This window comes from Oryctolagus cuniculus, chromosome 1 (genome assembly GCF_964237555.1).
Source record: "Oryctolagus cuniculus chromosome 1, mOryCun1.1, whole genome shotgun sequence".
NCBI lineage: Eukaryota > Metazoa > Chordata > Mammalia > Lagomorpha > Leporidae > Oryctolagus > Oryctolagus cuniculus.
In genome coordinates this window covers 200,534,747-200,559,675 of record NC_091432.1, presented here as the reverse complement: position 1 = coordinate 200,559,675, position 24,929 = coordinate 200,534,747, and the positions used below count along the sequence as shown (strand labels likewise).

The 24,929-nt window shown below is 50.8% G+C and overlaps 1 protein-coding gene across 12 annotated transcripts in view; it reads right to left on the bottom strand.

Moving 5' to 3' along the window:
• Positions 1-24,929, bottom strand: part of FRMPD1 (FERM and PDZ domain containing 1) — a 187,862-nt gene that overhangs the window by 16,219 nt on the left and 146,714 nt on the right. For 5 of the 12 annotated variants that reach the window (XM_017350594.3, XM_051843912.2, XM_051843909.2 and 2 more), the window contains 6 exons: positions 19,093-19,250; positions 18,166-18,268; positions 14,931-14,976; positions 9,705-9,812; positions 6,038-6,133; positions 322-447 (listed from right to left, as the gene is read on the bottom strand). In XM_017350594.3, coding sequence (XP_017206083.2) covers positions 322-447; positions 6,038-6,133; positions 9,705-9,812; positions 14,931-14,976; positions 18,166-18,268; positions 19,093-19,250 — 637 coding nt within the window. The remainder of the gene's footprint in view (positions 1-321; positions 448-6,037; positions 6,134-9,704; positions 9,813-14,930; positions 14,977-18,165; positions 18,269-19,092; positions 19,251-24,929) is intronic. The other 7 variants (XM_051843925.2, XM_051843932.2, XM_070054625.1 and 4 more) reach the window with 4 other exon arrangements.

The following is a 24,929-nucleotide window of genomic DNA, read 5'->3' as shown; positions in this document are numbered from 1 at the left end:
AGACACAGCCCCAAATGCTTCTCCCCACGGCTCAGAGGCAGCAAGTGCAAGAAAGCATCAGAGCTGGCGGTAAAGTCCTGGGGGCTCTCTCGGCTGTGACACCTGTAGACAACTCACCTTACCCCGCTGAGCCTCCGTCTCCCCATCTGCAAAAACGGGGACCTCAAGTCTGCGCCCTGTCTACCCCATGCAGGCAGCTGGGAACCCGCCCTGAAGCCCATCCTGCTGCCCCCAGGCTGAGCGAGCTCTGTGCCTTCTGGGGCAGGAGAAGGTGCACGTGCTGAGCCTGGGCCGGAGGCTGTGGCTGGGGGTCCCCCCTACCTGCTGGATGAGCTCCTCCTCGTGCAGCAGGTGCAGTCGGGAGACGCTGTACTGCTCTTCCAGCACCAGCGCGAAGTACTCGATACTGCGGATGGACAGCTTCTCCCTCACCGTGAGGATGATGTCCTGGCGGGCACAGGAAGGCAGGGGGGCACCTGAGCGGCAGGGGGTGGCTCCCCAGTGCTGCTGGCGTGGGAAAAGCCTGTGCAGACCGGCCCACCGCCACCCAAGGCGGGGCTCCAGCTCCCGACAGTGGGGCCCTGCCTGGCCCAGCACCTGCTGCTCCCCGCTCCTCGGGCGCTAGTGCCACTCATCTGGCCACCCTCCCTCCAGTGACTTAGAAGGTTGGCGCCGTCCACTGCGGGTTTCTGGCTCTCTCGCCGCAGTCTCTGGCTCCATCCTCTCCCTGGAGTCTCCAGGCAGAACTGTACCACCCATCCCTCCCCTGTGGCAGACAAATCTGACATCTCTGAGCCCCAAGGTCGTCCCACATTCACCACAGGGGCCTCTGTCATCGCAAGGCCTTCTTGGCCTCGGGGAACCCACACGTGCTGTTCCCTCTGCCTCACACACTTTTCCCAGGACTCGCCACAAGGCTGTTTCTCCAGCTCCAAGTGTCAGTGTAATTGTCACCTCTTCAGAGAGTGACTCTAAGTGTGACTGTCTCCGGTACTCTCTGTCTAGGGCTGTGTTTATGCCCCTCATCGTTATTTAATGGTAATATCCTCAACAACAGCTATGTTTCCCAGTAAAAGACAGCACACTAAAGCGAGAAGCGCGAGGTCTGGCCCTAGACCACCACTTACTGGCTGTGTGTCTCCTGCATAACTCGCATTCTCTCTCTATGCCTCAGTGTTTTCATCTGTAAAATGGCACTAGTATTAACACTTTTCCCACAGGGTCGTTACGTACATTAAATTAAATAGGCTTTTAAAAGGGTATCTCTCAGATGGGGAGGATTCGGGGTATGCTAGCTTGCTGGTACCTGTTTTCTTGCTCACTCTAACGGAGGGTCATCCCCCTGAGGACGTCACCTTGCCTGTCCTGGCCCTCCGCTACCTCCCTGTGCCCGGCACTTAGTAAATGCTCAGCGAACTTTCCCTTGGCTGCTTATCGATGCCCAGTCAGAACTTTGAACATAGCCAAGTCCCAAACCATTAGCTCTACCTGCATCTCACGACTTCCAATTCCGAATCCTCTCTGCCTGGCTCCGTCGTCTTCCATAACCAGCCGGGGACTAAGCCCTTTAGAGCCTGTCTGCTTCTGTCACTTGGTGTTAATTCAATGTCCACTGCGCGCCAGGCGCTGTACTGGCCGGGCCGGGATGGGAAGCCCGACCCTCGACCCCGTCCTTTCTCCCACTCCGGCTTGAGCACACACGTTCCTCCCCGCTTTGCAGAGTGGTGCCCTCTGGGCCCTCCTGCCACCCACCTGCACTCCACCTTGCATCTAGATCAGGGGTTGGCAAGCCATAGCTCATGGACCGAATCTAGCCCACATGTCTGCTTTTGCAATTAAAGTTCTATGACAACAAAGTCAAGTCCACTGGCCACAATGGCAAAGTCAAGGAACTCCGACAGACACCTGATGTCCTGCAGATATTTACTATCTGGCCCTTTATAAAAAGATTGCTGACTCATGACTGACAGGGACCTGACGAAGCCTTGTAGTGCTCATGCTCTCCCCCACCCAAGGCGCTCAGCGGCTCCCCCCCCCCGCTCTCAGCTCCATCTTCCAGGCCCTCAAGCATCAGGTGCCAACCCCCTCCTCCCACTTTACCCTCCATTGCTTCTCACAACACACCCTGCCCCCAAGCTCCACACACTTGCCAAGCTTGCTCGTTTCGGGGTCTTTGTGGACACCGTTGGCCACGGCCGGATGCTGTCTTCACACACCACTCCTGGCCCTGTCCCCGTCATGCCCACCCAGCTTCCCATGTCTGCCATGTAGGCCACCGCTCTCCAGAGGCCTTGCCACCCAGCTGGAAACTCTCTCCCTGAGCCCACACCCCCTGGCTTCTGCCCCACTGTCATGATCCGAATCACGTTGTGCCTCGTGTCACACTGAGTTTTCCATGTCTCTCTCTCTCTTTAAGATTTATTTATTTGAAAGACACAGTTGGAGAGAGAGAGAGAGAGAGAGAGAGGGAGAGAGAGAGAGATCTTCCATCTGGTAGTTTACTCCCGAAATGGCCACAACAGCTGGGGCTGGGCCAGGCTGAAGTCAGGAGCCAGAAGCCTCCTCTGGGTCTCCCACTTGGGTACAGGGGCCCAAGCACTTGGGCCATCTTCCACTGCTTTCCCAGGCACAGTAGCAGGGAGCTGGATTGGAAGTGGAGCAACTAGGACTTGAACCGGCGCCCATATGGGATACTGGCACTGCAGATGGCAGTTTAATCCACTTTGCCACAGCGCTGCTCTCTCCAGATTTCTTGTCATCCAAGCCCCATCCCAAGATTCTGAACTTCCTAAGAGCGTGACCCTGGGTAGCAAGCTGGTAGGAAGCCTGGTACAAGAAAAAAATCAGTATACACACCCCAGCCAAATGAAACACTATTTTTGTTGATTTAAATTTTGACATGAGAGCTTTTCTTCTCTTTGGTGAGAAGCGGAAAGAAATCACCGATCAAGTAAGAGCAATTTCCCCTTTTATTCACCAAAATGCTGATGGAGTTTGCTTGTATCTGCCACTTGGTCACAAAGAGCTAAAAGACGTGCTTTTAAAACTTGGGCTACTGCAGACACTGAGATTAGCCATTGTTACCCTGGCTAAGCTCTTGCTAATTTCTCCAATGCTCTCATCTTGGGCTTAGTTCCCCTGGGACATGGCTTTGATTCTAAATCCCCTCCCAGTCTTTTTTGACCACCCAAGGGGGGGAACTCACCTTGAATAAATCAACCCATCCATTCCGAGCCACTTTGATCAAAGATGACAGAAGCAGAACTCTTGTCTGATTATTTGAAAACTTCTTATACAGAAGGGATAGAGCAGCAGGCTCTAGTGCAAAGTTCAAAAGCCAGTTAGGAGCCAGCTGAGCTTGGCAAGTTTTGGACTTCCTGAGTGAAGTGGGGTTTAGCACTGGTCACTTCATACGACTATTGGGGCATTAGATGAGGTAGTACAGCAGAAGTGCCTGGGCCAGTGCCTGGCACACAGTAAGCAGAGTCTGCCCCTCAGGGCCGCCATTTTGGGTGGTAGGCAAGAGTTACGAAGCTGCTTGGGATGTCTGCATCTCTTGTCTGAGGGCCTGGGTTTGAGTCCTGCTCTGCTCCAATTCCAGCTTCCTGCTAACCCCACGCCCTGAGAAGCAGCAGGTGATGGCTCCAATAGTGGGTCCCCACCACCTGTTTGTTAGTAAAATGGCGCAGTCTTATCTATGGCACAATCTACACCCTGACACCATCCTATGTGGAAGCCAGGTGGCTATGTGGCCCAACCACAGGTGTCAGCTCCACCCCATCCTAATGGGATTCACTGCTCCTGCTTCCCTGCCCACCCTCCGGCAAGGTTTTAAAAGGACCTGTTCCTGAACACGTGGCTCTCTTTGTCTCCTGACCTCTCTGTCTCTCTGTCTATCTCTGTCTCTCTCTCTTACACTCTCTTCTCCCTCTTTTCCTTCTTCACCCCTTCCCTCTGGTCTGTCGGGTTCCCCCCAGAGAACTCTTTCCCGTACTCTGGTGTTTGGTGTTTTGTGGTGGTCTCACACCACCCCCAAGGGAGACTTGAATTGACTTTCAGCCTCCTGGCTCTGGGCTGGCACAGCACTGGCTGTTATTTGGCAGTGATGGAGTAGATGGGAGATCTCTGTCTCTATTTCTCTGCCTTTCAAATAAATAAAATAAAACAATTACAAAAAAATCCACTTCTCCGCCTGCTCACTACTCTGGCCTTGGGATGTCCTGTGTACAGAGGATTCATGCAGCTTCTCCTGAACCATGCCGAGGTCCCCATGGGGTAGGGCATTTGCAACAGCGCTAGGAATTGCCACAGGAAGGGGCCAGAGGGAACCCTGCGCTGTGCGTGTGTACTGTGCGTGTGCATGCGTGTGTAAATGTACACATGTGCATGCAGGCGTGTGTCTTGGCCACTGTCACAGCAGCACTGGCCCTCCAGAACCTGCTCTCTCCTCAGCATCAGAGGCGCTGGGCCCGAGGTTTTCTCTCACCATTCACCCCCTATTCAGGAATGGCGAGCGCCATCCCTGTAGGTGTGTGGATGCAACCCAAGCACTGACGCCAGGCACTGGAGGCCTCCCATGACCATCCCCCCAGCCCCACTAGGAAACGCTCTGGGCTCCAGACCTGCTGGGTGATCTGCTGTTCCCTGGACGAAGCTTGCTTTGCTAGCTGTTTGCCTCAGCTCGTGTGTACCCCAGCCCCGCTGCTCAGACCCTGCCTGCCCTTGGGGAGAGTTTGGTTGCCATCAAAGCTGAGCTCAGGCCCAGCCTCTTTCCATGCCTGGCCCGGCACGTGGACAGCATGCCACAGAAGGTGTCATTGCCTCGTACACAGAGCACTTCCCTGCCCCTCTCTTTACAGCTTCTATTTCCTTCTGCCCCGGACTCTAGGGAACTCCAAGGCTGTGTCTCCTCCCTCCCTGGCCCACAAGCTCCTCCCCTTTACTGAGCATGGGAGTTCCTCTCAGAGCAGCTCCAATGGGGAGCTCCTTCAGTAGGAGTGGAACAGACTTCAGTGCAGAACGGGATAGCAGGGGTGCTATCCTCATGTCAAAATTTAAATCAACAAAAATAGTGTTTCATTTGGCTGGGGCGTGTATACTGATTTTTTTCTTGTACCAGGCTTCCTACTAGCTTGTTACCCAGGGTCACGCTCTTAGGAAGTTCAGAATCTTGGGATGGGGCTTGGATAACAAGAAATCTGGAGAGAGCAGCACTGTGGCAAAGTGGATTAAACTGCCATCTGCAGTGCCAGTATCCCATATGGGCGCCGGTTTGCTCCACTTCCAATCCAGCTCCCTGCTACTGTGCCTGGGAAAGCAGTGGAAGATGGCCCAAGTGCTTGGGCCCCTGTACCCAAGTGGGAGACCCAGAGGAGGCTTCTGCCTGGATGCCCTGCCTGGGCTTTTATTTGTGCCAGTGTTTTGGCTGATAGATGGGGTCAGACGGGAGGCAGGGGAGCCTGATGGTTAGGAGTGAAGGCGTGGGAGTTTTAACATGACCTTGGGCACTTCACCTCTCTGAGTCCTGCAAGCTGGTGACAAAAATGTAGCTTGGGGGCTACATTGTGGCATGGTAGGTTAAGTCACTGCCTGTGACACTGGTACCCCATATGGACGCCTGATCATGTCCCAGCTGCTCCACTTCCAAGCCAGCTCTTTGCTAATGGCCTGGGAAAGCAGCAGAAGATGATCCAAATGCTTGGGCTCCTGCACCCATGTGGGAGACCTGGAAGAAGTTCCTGGCTCCTGGCTTTGGCCTGGCCCAGCCCTGACTGTTGTGAGCACCTAGAGAGTGAATCAGCAGATGGAAAATCAATCTCTTTCTTTCCTTTTCTCTGTAACTCTTTCAAATAAGTAAAAGAAATCTCCATTAAAAAACCAGCTTGCTGAGAGGTTGCACCATTAGCTGAGATAACAATGCCTGGATTACTGCAGGTGCACAGGCCATGCTGATTGTGAGACCATCAAGGCAGAAGCACTGTGAGATGCCTGGGGGTCCAAGAGCCATCACGTTGTCCTGGGAAAGAGGTTCAAGTACCTTCACGGTTGTGTTGGCCTCAAACTTGAACGCTTTGGTCTGTCCGTTCTCCAGGTACAGCTTAAGCACATTGGGCATGCACAGCAGAGAATTACCCTGGAAAACACAAGAGTGGTGTTGTGTCCCTGTCATACCCTCCTCACGCAGGGTGTGACACATCCTCAGCCACCCATCCCTGCCCGGTGCAGAGAGCAGGTCCTCCCCACATCTCCCTGCTGGTTGCCAGCCTCACGGGATGCAGCTTGATGAGTCAGGTGACTGGCATGAGTGCAGTCTGAGGGCACCTGGGAGCCTCAGACCCTACCTTGGGGTCTTGGGGCGAGATCGGGGGTGGACTGCTGGGACGCTCCTTCAGAGCCCCTCCCCCATTGTATTCCCTGTAGTGAAATGCCACCAAGGGGCAGGGAGATGCCTTCTCCCTCCACTCACCCCAACCATCACCCTGGATTTGAGATCTCCTAGGAGACCCTGCCACTCTTGGACTCCTGTCTGGTGACCCCATGCCAGCCCGAGACTCTCCCCCTTCCCCCTCCCCCCCAGGGCCAGCTCTCATAAAAAGTGGCCTCTGAGTGATGAGCTACAAACATAAAGGGCCCCCGGGGCTGGTGCCCTCCAGACCAGAGATTCTAGAGCCCCTCGGGATTTAATCTGGAACAGCCGCCGGCACCCATCTCTATGAGGAGTGCAGCTATCAAGCCCACCTGGGCGAGAGGGTCACCGCCTTCTTTCAAAGTCACCTTACAGGGGCAGGTGTTCAGTTCAGCAGTGTAGATGCACCCCTCCTCCCCACACTGGAGCACCTAGGTCTGATCCCCAGCTCTGCTCCTGACTCCAGCTTCCTGCTAATGCAGATTACGGGAGGCAGTGGTGATGGCTCAAAAATTGGGTCCCGGCCACCCTCGTGGGAGATTTGGATTGAGTTCCTGGCTCCTGGCTTTGGCCCAGCCCAGCCTCAGCCTTGCAGGCATTTGGGGAGTGAACCAGCAGACAGGAGTACATGTTCTCTCTTTGTGTTTCTGCCTCTCAAAGCAATATTAAAACAAACAAAAGCTTACAGGCTTTTCAGATAAGAATCCTAAATCTTTCTAAATATAAGGGCATTTCTATCTTTTTTTAAGAAAAAATATTTATTATTCATCTGAAGGAGATTGACAGAGAGATCTTCCACCTGCTGGTCCACTCCTCAAATGCCTGCAACAGACAGGGCTGAGCCAGGCTGAAGCCAGGAGTCAGGAGCTCCATCCGAGTCTCCTTGTGGGTGACAAGGATACCTGAACCTTCCTCTGTGGCCTCCCAGGCCCATTAGCAGGAAGCTGAACTGGAAGTGGAGGAGCCAGGATGCGGGTGTCCCAGGCGGCAGCTTAACCAGCTGTGCCGCTGTGCCCGTTCTTCCAAGCAAGATTCACGGTCATCACTCTGCGTAACTGTCTTTTGAAAAAGCCACAGTACTTGCATGGAGGAAAAGGGAATGTGTTCGTATTCCGGTGCCTTTTCCCACTCAGTCAGGATGAGGGACCGCCAACTGCTTGTCCTGCTGTTACCTCACTTCTCGGGCTTTGGGTGTGTGGGTGTTAATTTCTGGATTTCCCAAGTGGTACTTTTTTCCTCCTTGGTTTTTTATTATTTATTATTTAAAAGAGTTACCCAAAATAGCCATAACAATGTCACACAACCACCACCATTCCCTTGTCGCCAAGGTTTTTCATCTATCTATATGTATCTCCATACATACGTGTGTGTGTGTGTATATATATATATAGTCTTAAAGAAAATTGTAATAATAGAACATGCACAATTCTGTGTTTATTGTTTACCTAGTACATATTTCACACCCAATTTTTATGTGTGCTTAATGTTTGAATTTTAATGACTTTAAAATATTCTATCGAGTTGAAATATCAAAAACTATTTAACCATCCCTCTGCCCTAGGCATTTAGCATTTTTTCATCTTTTGGATATTTTAAATATTGGTACTATAGGTATCTTTAAATATATGGATTTTGCATTTAAATTATTTTATATACTAAATTAACAGGACTGCAATCCCTGGGATACTTTCTATTGAAATCATTAAGTTTTGATTTTTCTTGCACTTAAAAAAGTTTAAACCAATTTCCAAAGCTACTGCTTAGTGCCAGAGCATAGTTATTTTCTCAGCAATAAGGACTTATCTTCTAAGCTCATTTACTAAGGACAAATGGTCAATTCCTAATATTCTCCTCTGCGTTTCTTTAACTGTGAGAAAAAGTTAAACATATTTCAAATGTTGTCTTACTATTTCAGATTCTTCTAGAGTGACTGTGCAACCCTGAGGCAGTCTTACATGTTCAAGGGGAAAAGTTTAGCAACCAGCTTTACCACCTTTAAACACTGGCCAGGAGGTAGAGACCCAGTAACCAACTCCCACTGGTCTCGTTGTCTCAGTCTTGTGGGGCTGACGGAGACTCACGGACCCCCTTGGGGCCCAAACCCATAACACTTCCCAGAGACACCTTTTCAGAACCTAGTTCCTCTGAACTCCTGGGCCCCATGAGAGCTCTGAACCAGCTTTGTAGCTTGTCTTTCTCTGGCCTTCTCAGCCTGGACTCCCGTGACCATGGGGTGGTCATGGTCATTTTAACAAACCATCATCCGTGTGGCCTGGCCCACAGCTGTGGTGCCCTTGCTCTCTGCCTGCCCTACTAGCTGGTTCTCACTCCCACTGCTGCTCTCCACTCCTACCACTCCAGTGCAACATTCTTGAAAGCACACGTTGAACACAAACGCAACTTGCTAAAGAGGTTCAATCCCATCTACTTACACAAATGTGGACACAGAGAGACCCTGGGTCTTGCTGACTTACCTCATTTCAAGTCTTTTCTGATTAATTAATGCGTTAGCATTCCCACTGGTCTCTTTCGGAACAAATCCACCTTTCTCAAGTCTAACTGAGGTGTGCTCTGTTAAGTAGCATGACAGGTAGAAAATAAGGGCTGATGGATTTGGACAAGGTCACTTGGATCTTTTGCTAAAATGGCCCTCACCCCCCATTTGCTGGTCTCCATAGCTAGAAGGCCAGATACGGATGAGTTCTGACCTAACAGTTTCAAAATCCAATAATTGTTGAACTCAGAATGGACATAGACTAGGCTCTGGTATGTTCTTCTATGTGATCTCAAAAGCTAATATTGTCAATCTTTCTAGGTCTTTAATTCTTCTTTTGTTAAAGGACCTCCCTTGAGGGGTACTGTGATGACCAGGGATTATGTACACAGAAATTTTAGGTCATGTAACAGAGTTGGAATAGATGATGGTCTCTTAAAAAGCCATCCTTATCACAACCACTGTTATTATTGATACTATTGACATTCATCATTATTATTGATATTACTATTCAGAGGGAATAGTAAGTTTGAACGTTCATAATGAAAAGTCAACTATTGGAGTATGTTGGGCCATACCCAGGTCTTCTCTCCATGTCCCCACATAGAGCCCGGAGCCACCACCGGCATCCCCTGTGCATGGCCTGCAGGTGTCTTACTGACAAGGAACACAAGGCCTCTCACAAACGCATTGCCCTCCCTCTGCATCCTCCCTGCTCTGCGGAATCCCAGGGCTTCGGGGAATTACAGGCCAGAAGGCAGCTCCCAGCTCAAGCGTCACTCAGGCCCCTGACTGCCGGCGCACCTGGCTGTGTCCACTGACGAGCACCTCCTCCGCGAAGTGCACCTTCACGGGGTTGGTCTTCAGCCTGGCTCTCTTCTCCTCGGTCAGGAAGGAGGACTTGGGGACTCCCTGAAAAACAGCAGCACGGCACATTCTACGACAGCGCTTGCAGAAAAGCCATGTGTAGCTTCTCATTTCTTGGAAACAAAAACACAAACTTGACAGCTGTTGCAGAATCCGTTAAAACCCCCAGGAAAAGATGACATCCCGTTAAATATTTCTTTTCATCAAATCCCAGCCCAGACAGTGTCCTCATGCATCCGAGAACAGCTGGCGATTCCATATGGCAGTCAAATGGCTGTGCTGTGATGAAGACAAGAGAGCAGGACTGGGAGTGAGGAGATCAGAACCCAAGTTCTGCTTCCCGACAGTTGTGAGAACCACCTCGACGAAAGAAAACGTGAGTGAGTGAGTGAGTGTGTGTGTGTAATACAAAACAGTACAACTGTGTGGGACTACGGCCAAGTCCTTGCCTCCCTCTGGCCTTCAGCTTCCCCTAGCTCTGATCCCTGTGTTTATCCTTCATCCCTGTTGGCCCTGTCCTCTCTTTCCCCAGAGGTATAGAGACTCGTCTCAGGTTGATAGGAGTATATGGTGAGGCTTGAACTACACTGTATCAGGCCAAATGGTGACACCTGGTGAAGAGCATTTTACATGATCTGGACCAACAGGACGTGATCTTGCAGGATGAATCCTCACACACTATTTCCTGGCCTAGCATCCCATGCTCCCTTGGTCTGGACAGTCCTTTAGGTCAGTATCTACGATGTTTACACATATAAGGGTCCCAGGATGGAGCTCTGGGCCACGTTCTGGGTGGCTGAGGGAGAGGTACTTAACAGCAATCAGAGAAGCTCCTGGAAACAATGCTCACAGACTCGGATATCAACAGACCGACACCACGAAACATAGGAAATGGAAGACGAGCCTGCTATTTTAATGCAAGAAGATACACATGGTCTTATGGGTAACTAGAACATTAATGCAACAAGACTCACATCCCTGATTCGGCATCTCAAAAATGCAATTTACTTTGAAATAAACAAATGAAAATTCAGGAAAAGGAAAAGGGGAATTGGCAATATTCCCAGAGAAGTATACCTGTAGAAGTTACTGATCTTCCGACCAGAAGGATAAAAGGACTAAGGGAAAGAAAAGCTTCCAATCTGAAAATTACTGATGAGACTATCAGACTGCTCAGAATAAATTCAAGTTTCCTACACCGGGTGAATCTGTAGGACCCACAGACATAACACATGTAACAGTTGCCATCATCCACATGGAACAGAGAATGGAAAAAATGTTAGGATGGTCAACTACCAAGTTTCACAGAAAATGAATCTGGGAGATTCAGGAAAACCTATACTGGCAAGCTTGTCATTGATTCTTGGCAAAATCCAAGATAAGAGATGATCAGAGAGCTTTTAGGTACTGATCTGATAACCACCAAGGAGTCACCAAGAACAAGTCTGAGCCAACAATGTTCATTTTTCTTCTGAAGACAGAACTGCAGATCGGTAGGCCAGGGTCCTGTGGATATGGCAGTAGTCTTTCATTCTTGCAAAGCATTTGACTAGGTCTCCTGCAATCCCCCCTGTGGAGAAGGCCAGATGCAGAGCCACTGGGTGGATTCCGAACTCGCTGACCTGCACTCAAAATGATTCTGACTTCTAACTAAGCAACTCACCTCCCTGTGGCCCATTCCTGATGTTAGCAATGCCTTGGATGAGTCAGAGAAGTGAATTTACCAAACGCATGATTGACATGGAATGGCAAGGTTGTCAGCAGATCTCACGCAGCAGAAGCTGGGAGGAAATGTCAAGGAATTTGGAATGTCAAAGAGGGTGCCCAGAGAACCTCACAATCAGGGAAGCTTTAGAAACCAAAGGGCTGGGAAATCGCCAGGAACACGGGGGTGGGGACGGTAGATGGAGGGACTCAGGACTGTCAAGAACTGAAGGAAACAGGGTGAAGTCATCAGTCAGGGCTGCAAGTTCAACCATCACCACCCTAAAGGCTTGAGGAAAGGAGAGATCCAGGGACAGAATGAAGGAGAGCTGCAGAGAGAAACCACGGTTGTCTCTCACCCTGGGGACAGCAGTCCTGGCAGAGCAAGCCCAGAGCTGGGTCATGCTGTTGAAAATCAACTGACCAGGAGCTGGGAAGAGCAGGCTCCCTGCTAAGTGTGGAGGATGACTACCGCTGACAGCTGCACACACAGGCTCCTCAGCTCCACGACTCCCTGACCATGAACTCTCACTGTGCCAGAATGGCGGGCCAACGCAACATGATTTCATGGGGATTCATGTAAAGGGTGGCCCTGAGGATCAAAGACATAAATTGCACAAGCGTGGGACCTGGGCGGGCCCCGGCCTGGAAGCTGTTCATTTGAAAACTAGCTCAGTATTTCCTTGGCCACAAGTCTCAGCCAAGCCTGATCCCATGTGTGTGAGTGGGCCTGCGAGGCTGCAAGGTGTTCACCCTTCCTGGCGTCCCCAGCGCTCTGCACACGCACCCTCCCTTTCCTGTGCCGCGGGTGCTAGATGGCCGTCGTTGGAACCAGGTGCCTTTCCAGGTGTCACCACTGGAGAGAATCACCGTGAGCTTGCACCCAGTGCAGAAGGCTATCAGGGAAGTGAGGATTTAGAGAAAGGCGTCGGCGGGAACAGGTGATTCACCAGGCATTTAGCCTGGAGAAGAGATGGCTGCACTTCCCAGCCGCTGGAGAGCTGGTTCATTCAAGGGAGACTTGCTCTGAGCCAGGACTAGCCAGGAGGAGTCACGGGAAAGAAGGGCCTCTTATTCTTGGAACCACCCAACCATGAAAGTGGCTGTTTTGAGAAAGAATAGGTTCTCTGTCCCAGGAATCCCCAGTGTCCCAGCCCCCTGGGGCTCCTACACTCTGACACCTGCTACCCATGTACCCTGGCATCCAGAACGCACTGCAAGCCACCACCGAAGTCTGCAGGAGCCATCTACTATCTTACTTACAGGGGAGGAGCTCCCCGTTATTCCAGGACTTCTGAGCTCTCCCTGAGTTCTAAGTTAATTCATCAGGCAGCAGCAGAACTCAGATGACCACCATTTCTTTGTACGTGTTTTTACTGAACTAAGAGTTAGCACTTGAAAAGTCATGAAAAGGAGGCCAGCATCGTGAGTTGCATTGAGCCACTGCTTGTGACATCGGCATCCCATATAGGAGTGCTGGTTTGAGTCCTGGTTACTCCACTTCCCATCCAGCTCCCTAACGTGCCTGGGCCCTTGTTACCCACGTGTGAGACCCAGATGGAGTTCCAGGCAATTGGTTTTGGTCTGAACCAATATCAATATGGGACATTGTGGCCATTTGGGGAATGAACCAGCAGACGAAGATTCATTCTCTCTCCCTCTCTGCCTCTCTCTCTTTCAAATAAAAAAATAAATCTTTAAAAAATATGACTTTTCAAAAAGGGCATTAAAAGGAACAAGTTGGAAAACAGTTGTTATACAGCAATATGTATTATCCCTTGAAGAATAAAACTGAACCCTATACATACACAATGTGTATATACATATTTTTATAGATGTGATGTTTGTATGAATCTGAATAAGCCTGAAGGAATAACCAGGCTAGAAACATTAATTATCTTGTGGAATGGGATTTGGGAGAGGAATTAGCAATCTTTTCTTCTTTTATTGTTTCATTGTTTAATTTGTTACTAGAAGCATCTCTTAGTTTTGTTATTAAAAAATCTAATAAATAAAAATTGAAATCCATAAAAAGGAACTAGCTCTTAGATTTACCAGTGTAACAACTTCTCTGTTTTCCAAAACATCACTTATGTCCTAATTTTTATTACTTTATTCTGTCTTACATTTGTCTTCTTAGTCTTATCTTCCAACTTCTTGCACCGAATATTTCCTTTTTAAATATAAAAACTCTTAGGCTATGAATTTTTCTCTGAGTATAACATCAGCTACACATATTAACTTTTAAGAAGTAGAGTCCTAATTTTTAATTATTTCCTAAATAGTTCATAATGGTAGTTTTTCTTTTCCACTTGACTCTATCTTTACTTAGGAAATTGCATTTTTACTTTCGAATGGCTGGATGGTTTTAATTAAATTTTTGATAGTTAATAGGTTCTGTTTTATTATAAATTCGGGAAAAGGGATCTTTATGGTTTTGTACTGGGGGAGAATTTATTGAATTTTCTTGGTGGCCTGGTATATGGTCAATTAGATTATATTATTAAATGCATTATTAACATTTTCTAAGCTCCTAATTTTGTGTTTAGTCTATTCATGGCCAAGGCTAGGAGGTGTGTGTTCGAAACCTCTCACAACAAGAAGCATCGGTCCCTTGTCCTCTTAGACAGACTTCTTCCTGTAAGGATGCAAGGCTCCTTGGCCCATGGTGGCTTAGGATTGCTATTTCCTTCCCGGGCGCATGGCTGCCACACCTTGCCCCTGGTGAACCTCAGGCTCCAACACCTCCTGACAACCCATTAGACAGCCGAGGCAGTTACTGTCATCACCATGGTGTTACGAGAGTGGGAACGGACACAAAGCGACAGCCCTCAGACCTGTCATGGAACTCCTAGCTGGGTGCCCATCTCAGTGTCCTGCTCTCTGCATGCTCAGAATTTTGTCTTCTTCCTGGACCGCAGACCTTGAGGCCTGGCCGCACCTGTTTCTGCCACAGCACCTATGCCCGGAGGTTGGTCCGTATGCACCCCCTGTCCGGAAGCTGTCACTCTCTGCCCTCTGCCCTTCCTGCTTCTTTTCTAAAGGACACCTTCTGGGGGCACAGGGTCTTGGGGCCCAGAAGGGTGAGACTAACATTTAGGACATAGAGATTTACCGGCCCGGCACTGTGGTGCAGTAGGCTAATCCTCTGCCTGCAGCACCGGCATCCTATATGGCACCAGTTCAAGTCCCGGCTGCTTCACTTCCCATCCAGCTCTCTGCTATGGCCTGGGAAAGCATTAGAAGATGGTCCAAGTCCTTGGGCCCCTGCACCCACATGGGAGACTCAGAAGAAGCTCCTGGTTCCTGGCTTCAGATTGGCTCAGCTCCAGCCATTACAGACATTTGGAGAGTGAACCAGCAGATGGAAGACCTCTCTCTCTGTCTCTCCCTCTCACTGTCTGTAACTCTACCTCTCAAATAAATAACTAAATCTTAAAAAAAAAAGGAAAGATTTACCGACGTGCAGCGAACAACCGTGATGCAGAGAGAATCTTCAGCTTCCCTGGGGAAAAATAAAAAGAACACAAAGACATTTAGTCCTCTGTGTGATGTGTGTGCATGCATATCTGTGTGCGTGAGGACCAAAGTGACCTGCAGACTTCTTGTCCAGCTTCTTAGGCTCAGCCAGCCTGAGGGCAGCGGGAAAAGCAGAGACGCACAGGAACCTTGGCTGGCCCACAGCCTGCGCCCTCCACGGGGGCTTCCCAGACCCCTCCTCCCAGACCTAGCCGGGACCAGCCACCACCAGACTGAGCCATCTCACTCGGTGGAGGACTCAGCCAGGGGATACTGGATAGGTTTATGTTCACAAAAGATTTTAAAGAGAAAATGCAGCAATAATCGAGATAGGTTGTCATTTCAGAAAACCAAGGCTAAACATCTCATTCCATGTGGGTGCCAGCTCGAGTCCTGGCTGCTCCACTTCCAATCCAGATTCCTGCTGATGGCCTGGGAAAGCAGCAGAGGACGTCCCAAGCACTTGGGTCCCTGCACCCATGTGGAAGACCTGGAAGAAGCTCCTGGCTCCTGGCTTCAGCCTGGCCCAGTCCCGGCCATTGCAGCCATTTGGGGAGTGAACCAGTGATCTCTCTCTCTCTCTCTCTCCTTCTCCTTTTTCTGTAATTCTGATTTATAAATAAATAAAATAATTTTTTAAAGATTTGTTTTATTTATTTGAAGGACAGAGTTATAGGTAGAGGTAGAGAGAGAGAGAGAGAGAGAGAGAGAGAGAGATTGATTCTATCCATTGGTTCACCCACCAGATAGCTGCAACGGCCAGAGCTAAGCTGATCCAAAGCCAGGCTCTTCTTCCAGATCTCCCAGCTGGGTGCAGGAGCCCAAGCACTTGGGCCATCTTCTACTGCTTTCCCAGGCCATCAGCAGAGAGCTAGATCAGAAGAGGAGCAGCCAGGACACAAACCAGCACCCCTGGCACCCATGTGGGAGACCCAGTTGGAGTTCCTGGTTCCTATCTTCAACCTGGCTCAGCCTGCTGCAGCAATCCAGGGAGTGAACCACTGGATAGAAAATCTCTCCCTCTCTCTGTCTCCTCCTCTCTCTTTATAACTCTGCCTTTCAAATAAATAAATCTTTTTAAAAAATAACATAGGCTCCTTTTAGGCACTGGGAACTCAACCAAAAATAAACAAACAGTCTTGGTCCTCTCACACACACGTGGCCACAGGCACAGGTGCCTGCATGGCTACACGCCCTGCTCAGAGGCCTGCAGGCTTGCCCTTCTGGGAGATGGCAACGCCACTCGCCGTGTTGGGTTGGGGACCCTCATCCGGGCTGCACTTCCCAGAACTTTTCCCAAGGCCCAGTGAGCTGCTCAACACCCCTACCTCTATCCTGTGGCTCCTGCTCATCCTTGAACAGGGTCCCCTTCTCCTTCATCCTTGTGGGCCAAATTCTACCCAGCACTAAACTCAGAGCTGAAACACCTCTGGGTCTGTCTCTGCTCCATCAAACAATGACTTCCTCCCGAGCTGGAGGGAGCCTCAGCTTTCCAGGGCATCTCCCTGCTGCTTCAGCTGCAGTGTCTGCCCACAAGGGCTGAGAGTGGGTTCCTTCTGTGCTACCAGCCTCTGGACATCAGGGGAGCCCCCAGGGAGCCTGGCCTGGCAGAGGTGCTCAGTGAACAGACAGGGGCCAAAGGTACCCTAAACACTCACCTTCTGGTCAACTGCTTAAAATTGTACAACCTGTTGCTTAGTGGTCAGAGTAGGACAGTTATCAGCGCACTGAAAATCTAATATTCACTGGCTAGAAGGAGTCACCTTTTAGAAAAGAGCCCAATTCCTGGGAAAGCAAATTTCACAATTTCCAAAATGGTACTTCTTTCTTTTTAAGTGAAATCCTCATTCCTGGATGCCCCACCCACCCATTCAACTTGGTCTCTGGAACTCTCAAAGCGACACTGGGCTTGGCTGTAGAGATCCTACTGTCCACATTTTGACAGATTCTCTGTAAATATATATATATATTTAAAGATTTGCGGAGCCAGCCTGTGGTGTAGCAAGTAAAGCTGCCACCTGCTATGCTGGCATCCACTTTCGATCCTGCTCCCTGCTAATGCACCTGGCAAGGCAGCAGTGACGGCCCAAGTGCTTGGGCCCCTGCATCCACGTGGGAGATGCAGATGGAGTGCCTGGCTCCTGGCTTCAGCCTGGCCCAGCCCTGGCTATTGCAGCTATTTTGGGAGGGGGTGAATCAGCGGATGGAAGATCTCTCTCTCTCTCTCTCTCTCTCTCTCTCTCTCTCTCTCTCTCGTGTGTGTGTATCCCTGCAGTGATCCGGGGCTTCCTGAAAGCAGAGACTGCATCCTGCATCTCCATCTTCTCTTTCTCTGGTCTTGTGGTTGTTGTCTGTCATTGGGTGTATGCTGCCCATGACAGATCTTCAGAAATGAATGCTAAAGTCGGCTCAGCCAACCACGAAGGGGCGCCAAGCGAGCACCGATGTATCTCCAGGCTAGCTTACACTGAACTCTGCGTCTCCCCTCAGTTTACACTGAAGTCACTGTGCACGCAAACCTGTGTGTGCCTGCAAAGCGTCTCACTAGTCCCCTCCCACCTGCTGACAGTCACCCCTCCACAGGAAAGCCAGGGCCTAACTCCATTTATTGCTCAACAGAGCTCCCACTGTGTGCCTGCCTTGGTCTCTGGGGATCAAGGTGCAGGGTCAAAGGGGAGGCGTTTCCACAAATCACAATGACACCAGGCAGACAGTAGGAGGCGCTCTATCAGTGACACCACACAGGCATCAACCAGGTTCCACCTGCACTAGTATTGAAGAACAGCAAAAGGGTTTCAGAAGAACAAACAGTTGTGGTGTGAATTTAGTTCCATTTTCCTACATGCCACAACAAGCCGGCAGGTCTTAGAGGGCAGGGCCTACGGCTCATGCGCAGTTACACTCCCGGAAGTGCCTCGCACAGTGTGTCTGGCATAGCAGGGGTTTGGTCCAGCACGGCGCTGTGGGCCTTCCGAGTGCTTCCACAAGCAGAGGGAAGAGAGTGATGGCCACAGCCGGCACCCAGAGAGAGGGCTGGGACTCGAACCCCAGGCTCTCCTGTGCCTCTCGGGACCCGGTCCTTCCCGGCGGCGGGGTCAGTGGCGCCTTTCCCGTGTCCCGTCTCTGCGCTAGGATGACCCGTGCGGCTCTGCAGGTGATGGGAGACGGCCAGTACCTGAGGATATCCACGGCTCGCTCACAGGAAAGGTCTTCGGCAGGCTCATTGTTCATTTGGAGGATCTGATCGCCCGGGAAAAGCTTGCCGTGAGCAGAGCCTCCTGTTGGGCAGAAAACAAGCGATGGTGCTCGTGCCAGGGGGGTCCGGACCCCACGAGGCACCACCATGGCGCTCCTGAAGGGCAGCCCGGGCTCGCCCCCTCCCTTCAGCCAGACCTAGGCTCAGGTGCATCATAGTCTTCCTGGTAATGAGCTAGCTATGGACACCTAGCATCCACCAAGGTCAAGGGATGTCAGGAGACTCTTCTGAGAAAGGACACTAGCAGAATCTTCTGATCAACAGAACTGGCCGGCCGGTCTGCTCCAGGCATCGCTGAAGAACTCGGGATGTGTGTGCACACCTGTGTGTGTGTGTGTGTGTGTGTGTGAGCTGAAATTAATATATTTTAAGTAGTCCCAGATCTCATATCAATCCTGAGCTCCAGTGTGAAAACAAACACCCAGCTCCTCTTCTCGGCTCTGCTACAGCCCATATTTCACCAAGGCTCCAGCAGAAACAAATCGATAGCTTCTATTACTGTCTGACCAGAAAGTGTCCCCGCAAGGAGTGTGCAAAGCTCAAGGTTGGGGGGGGGGGCAGCTTAGCCAAACACTTTCACCGCCCCTGAGATTGGCCAGGGAGCTGTGGACGGGAACAGCCAAGGCCCCTGGGAGTCGGGGTTCAGAGCAGTGAGTGAGTGTGGGGGATCCCTCCCTTGCAGCACCACAGCCCAAGACAGAATCAGGTCAGAGAGGCGTGCCTTGGCTAATCCCCTGGGGTGGCGTCTTCTGCAGTTCGAGGCAGCACAGAGAGATGGGAGGAGAGGCATGGTTGTTCTCCCGACTAGAAACCAGGCTCCTGGCTCCCTCCCCAGCCAGCCCCTACCTGCCGTCACGGCCACCACTGTGAGGGGAAGGCTCTCAGAAACGTGAAATCCATAGTCCTGGAGGAGGGCATCTTTGTCTATCCTGACCGTGTGCCTCACGGGGGTGAGGGTCTGCGTTGGGGTCCCAGGGGGCCCGTCTGCAGCAGCGACTTTAGCCCTGGAAGAGAGAAAGGCAGGGCTCCGGTTGGTGGCCACAAACTGGGTCAGCCCCAAGCTGCATGGAGAAAGACAGCAGAGCTGAGCAGACAGCAGCTCTGCCCTGGAGGGGGATGAGACACAACCACTGCAGGTTAACACAGTCCCAGTATGACCAAGCGCTCTGCTCTCCAAGAGCAGGTGCAGGTGCAGTGGGCACTCAGCGCAGGGGGAGAGCAGCTTTAACTGCAGGGCAGAGGTGAGGGCATCAGGGAAGCACTTGCTACCCGGGACAGGAGGCATCTGAGTCGCACCTTGAGAGAAGCCTGGGCTCTGCCTACGCTGCCTGGGGCTTGGCACACAGCAGCCATCCAAGAACCACTGCTGAACAAATCGATGGTGGGCCTGTCTGTGCTGTAGTGGGCTGAGCCTCTGCCTGCAGCACCGGCATCCCATATGGGCACCAGTTCGAGACCCGGCTGCTCCACTTCTGATCCAGCTCTCTGCTATGGCCTGGGGAAGCAGTAGAAGATGGCCCAAGCACTTAGGACCCTGCACTTGTGGGGAAGACCGGGAAGAAGACCCTGGCTTTGGATTGGCACAGTCTGGCTGTTGTGGCCTTTTGAGGAGTGAACCAGCAGATGGAAGACCTTTCCCTCTGTCTTTCCTTTTTTGTCTTTAACCCTACCTTCAAATAAATAGATAAAAATCTTTTTTTAAAAAAAATGATGGAGCGATGGACAGGACCTGCAGCAGGAGGTGTTGCTTGAACAGACTGCACGAGGGGAACACGTGGGGATTTTCCCTGTAACTGTGAGGATTCCAATAGGAAATCCCAGACAGCAAGCACCCCCCACCTCTACTGAACTTTTTTCTTTTCTTTTTTTTTTTTTTAATATTCTTTCTTTATTTGAGAGGTAGAATTATGACAAAGAGAGGGAGAACCAGAGAGAAAGGTCTTCCATCCACTGGTTCACTCCCCAAATGGCCACAACAGCTGGAGCTGGGCTGATCCAACACCAGGAGCCAGGAGCTTCTTTCACATCTCCCATGTGGGTGCAGGGGCCCAAGGACTTGGGCCATCTTCCACTGTTTTCCTAGGCCATTAGCAGAGAACTGGATGGGAAGAAGAGCAGCCGGGACTCGAACCGGCACCCATATGGGATGCTGGTGCCTCACGCAGAGGCTTAGCCCACTATGCCACAGCACCGGCCTCTCCTCTATTGATCATTAAAAATCTGTAGAGGCATGTTCGAGAAGTATCTAAAAGCAGGTGAGCGGAAAGCTGTACTTTTTCCCCTCTCAGAACCACAAAACGAGTCACGAGCTATTTTTTGCGTGTCTGTGGCAAATGCTTTTTTCCCCCTAGAACAGTCAGTGGTTCTCTGCGGGGAAGGGCGAATGGCGGATGGGATGCAGTGTTTATTGTCATTATAAACAGAGCTGCGGAGGAAGAGCCCGGCCTTCAGGGCTCCACGATCAGGGCCCGTCATAGTTCTCATCCATTTACCCCGCACTGTCAGGAACTCCGCCTAATGCGACGTGCGACGCTCAGCTGCAAATCAGCTCTGTCATCTATAATGAGCCCCCATCTCAACAAGGACCAGACACTATGAAAAAGCATCGCTGGGGCCAGCATGCATGGGACAGGTGCAGTACAAAGCCTCGCACACACTATCCTTGGCCCTGGCTGAGAACGGACGACCTGAGCCAGCTCAAGAAGCAGAGAGGATTTCTCCAAGACAGGCCCTGGACAAGGCTGAGGGTCAGCAGAAACCTAACCAGGGTGGGAGAAATGAACAGCTGAGAACACTTCCATGAATACAACCCTCAGCTAGTCCTGACTAAGCGAAAATCTTTAAAGCCATAAAAAGGCCTTTAAAAAAGATTTACTCGTTGATTTGAAAGGGAGAGTTACAGAGAGGCAGAGGGAGAGAGGGAGAGGGAGAGGGAGAGGGAGAGGGAGAGGGAGAGAGAGAGAGAGAGAGAGAGAGAGAGAGAGAGAGAGAGAGAGAGAGAGAGAGAGAGAGGTCTTCCATCCACTGATTCACTCCCCAAATGGCTGCAACGGCCGGAGCTGTGCCAATCTGAAGCCAGGAGCCAGGAGCTTCTTCCGGGTCTCCCACGTGGGTGCAGGGGCTCACTTTCTTCTTCTACTGCTTTCTTAAGCCATGGCAGAGAGCTGGATTGAAAGTGGAGCAGCCAGGACTCGAACTGGTGCCCACATAGGATGCTGGCATGGCAGGTGGTGGCTTTGCCCGCTACGCCACAGTGCCAGCCCCAAAAAGGCCTTTCTTAACCAAAATAATATACATTGAAATCCAAAAACCAACATTTGTGTTCTTTGAAAAAAGCAACAGGGTGATGATGCCTCAACACTACTCCCATTTAATGCAGAAAGGGAAATGCTTACAACAGGTATCAGGGGAGGAAAAGTGATAAAAGGAACAATAGGCATAAAAACATGGAAATGTTGCACATATAATTTTTTTTTAGTGGATGATGACATGTACCTAAAAAATAATGAACAAAGAGAATTTCTAGTACTAAAAAACAATTATTGGAGTTGAAGGCTAAAAACACCAAGCCATTCGTCACCTCATTAAAAACAGATTAGCTGAATGCCCATAAGGTGCCAGGCATTCTTAATGAGCTAACACTGAACATCCAGAAAATGCCAAGAAAGGCGTCAAGTACCCAAATCAGTGGTGTGTACTAATTTAATTTGGGGAGAGAATCATAACCTCGCTGAGATCAGTAAAGGAAGACACAAGTAATTGGGCAAAAGTTATGGTGGGTTCCTCATTGCACAAATACTGAAAAATGGAAATAAGTTACAAATTAAAGCATGAGCGTGCTTCCAAAAGTTGATGAGTTGTGGGCTGAAAAGACAAGTTTAGAGCAGGAGTTGTGCTGCCATTAAGCGGTGCCTGGGACCCTTGCATCCCATTTCCGAGCGCTGGTTCAAGTCCCGGCACCTCTGCTTCCATCCAGCCTCCTGCTACTGCGGCCTGGGCAGCAGAATGTGATGGTTCCAGTGCTTGGGCCCTGCCCCCAAGCTGGGAGACAGGGGTAGACCTTCTGGCTCCTGGCTTCAGCTTGGCCCAGCCCTGGCTGTTGCAGGCATGTAGAGAGTTAAGAAAACCAGATGGACCATCTGTCTCTGTTCTCTGCTCATCGAATAGGTAAAAGTAAATAAATAAAACGTTTTCTTAAAAGGTAAAGTTTTCTTTGGTGCAAAAAATTATGAAGTCCATTCAGGAGCTTTTGATAATACACATTTTCCATGACCCTTTTGAAGCTCTTTCATGTAATGTAAGATATGTACATAAATTTAAATTTTCTAATAGTCGCATGCAAAAAGAAATAAGTAAAATTAATTTTATAAATATGTATATTTTCCTTAACCCAAATACAAAACTCAGGTTCAAGTCCTGGCTGCTCTGCTTCCTCTCCAGATTCCTGCTAATGCACCTGGGAAAGCAGTGGGAAGTGGCCTAAGTGCTTGGGCCCTTGTACCCACATGGGAGACCCGGTGGAGTTCTAGGCTCCTAGCTTTGGCCTGGCCAAGTCTCAGCCATTGCGGCCATTTGGGGAGTGAACCAGTGGATGGAAGATTCTCTCTCTCTCACCTCTTACTTTCTCTCTGTCTCTGTCACTCTGCCTTTCAAATAAAGAAAATAAATCTAAAATATTTTTTTAAAAAAGATTTAGTTTATTTGAAAGGCAGAGTGACAAAGAGAGAGATTGATTTTCCATCTGCTCGTTCACTCCCCAAATGACTGCAATGTCAAGGGCTGGGCCAGGCCAAAGCCAGGAGCCAAGAGCTTCATCTGGGTCTCCCGTGAGGGTGGCAGGAGCCCAAGCACTTGGGCCATCTTCCACTGCTTTCCCAGGCACATTTTAGCCGGGAGCTGGATCAGAAGTGGAACAGCAGGGACGGGAACCGACACTCCTATGGAATGCCGGCATCACAGGCAACGGCTTCCCCCACTTCACCACAATGCCAGCTCTGAAAAGATGCTTTAAAATGTCCGACTCCTCAAGCCTGCCCCCGTGGGCCAGCATCCTTGGACCTCGGGCCCTGGCCAGCGTCCACCCGTTTACTCCCCTTCCCAGGCTTCACTCCGGCCCCATCTCTCCCAACACACCAGGTTCACCTCTGGGCCTCAGCTGCCCACGCGGGGGGGTGTGACATCACATCGAGCTCCAGCTCCAGCGCCACCTCTGGCTTCTCCGACTTCCTGGCTGGGCACAAGTTCCTTCCCGTCAGCTCAGGCCCTCTCAGAGCCCCAAGCACCCACCCTTCCCTGAAGACGCCCTGTTTCCACCGGTCACTCCCCTTCCTGGACAGACATTATGTTCTCTGCAAGCAGGAACCACGCTTTGTCTACCTCTAAGTGTCTCACAGCATCAAGTGAGGATCTCTGCTCGCAGGAAGCACAGGTGCCTACTGTGTGAATAAATGAACAAAATACTGTACCTATGCAGTGTGGCACCACTGATATAGTACCTCTAACACAACTAGCAAAAGGTGAAAATGCACGTAAACGACTGATAAGTAACAATTTGAATATGCGTGGCAGAGTTCAATGTCATTGTCGTCTCCATTTGCTTACTTTAATTCTTAGCTCAGCCCCGTGGCTGTTGGGTCCTGCTCGGGACTCACCTTCTTCATGTCCCAGGGCTCAGTCAATGGTACCACAAGGCCAATGCCAGTGGCTCCAGCCAGACTCTCAAGAATCGTGTTCACTGGGGCCGGCGCTGTGGCATAGTGGGTAAAACTGCCACCTGCTGGGCCGGCATCCCATATGGGTGCCAGTTTGAGTCCCAGCTGCTCCACTTTCGATCCAGCTCTCTGCTGTGGCCTGGGAAAGCAGTAGAAGATGGCCCAAGTCCTTGGGCCCCTGCACCCACATGAGAAACCCAGAAGAAGCTCCTGGCTCCTGGCTCCTGGCTTCAGATCAGCGCAGCTCCAGCCACTGCAGCCAATTGGGGAGTGAACCAGTGGATGGAAGACTTTCTCTCTCACTTTCTCTCTCTCTCTCTCTCTCCCCCCCCCCCCACCTCTCCTTCTCTCTCTGTGTAACTCTGCCTTTCAAATAAATAATTAAATCTTAAAAAAAAAATTGTGGGCCGGCGCCGCGGCTCACTAGGCTAATCCTCCGCCTAGCGGCGCTGGCATACCGGGTTCTAGTCCCAGTCGGGGCGCCAGATTCTGTCCGGGTTGCCCCTCTTCCAGGCCAGCTCTCTGCTGTGGCCAGGGAGTGCAGTGGAGGATGGCCCAGGTGCTTGGGCCCTGCACCTGGCTCCTGCCATCGGATCAGCGCGGTGCACTGGCTGCAGCGTGCCGGCTGCGGCGGCCATTGGAGGGTGAACCAACAGCAAAGGAAGACCTTTCTCTCTGTCTCTCTCTCTCACTGTCCACTCTGCCTGTCAAAAAAAAAAAAAAAATTGTGCTAAACTTTTTCCTGCCCTCGTCCCTCTCATCACATAACTCACAGCAGCAACACGTCTCTACAGACACCACGCCCACAGCCACCGATCTATGTGAGGCCCCCCTTGCCAGTCCTTGCTGAGAGATTGCAGCAAGAGGCCCCTAACCGGTCTCCCACTTGTCATCCTTGTCTGTCCTGAATGACACTTCATCTGGCAGCCAGGCTGAGTCTAGCAACGCAGCCCTAGTCCCACGAACAGCCTC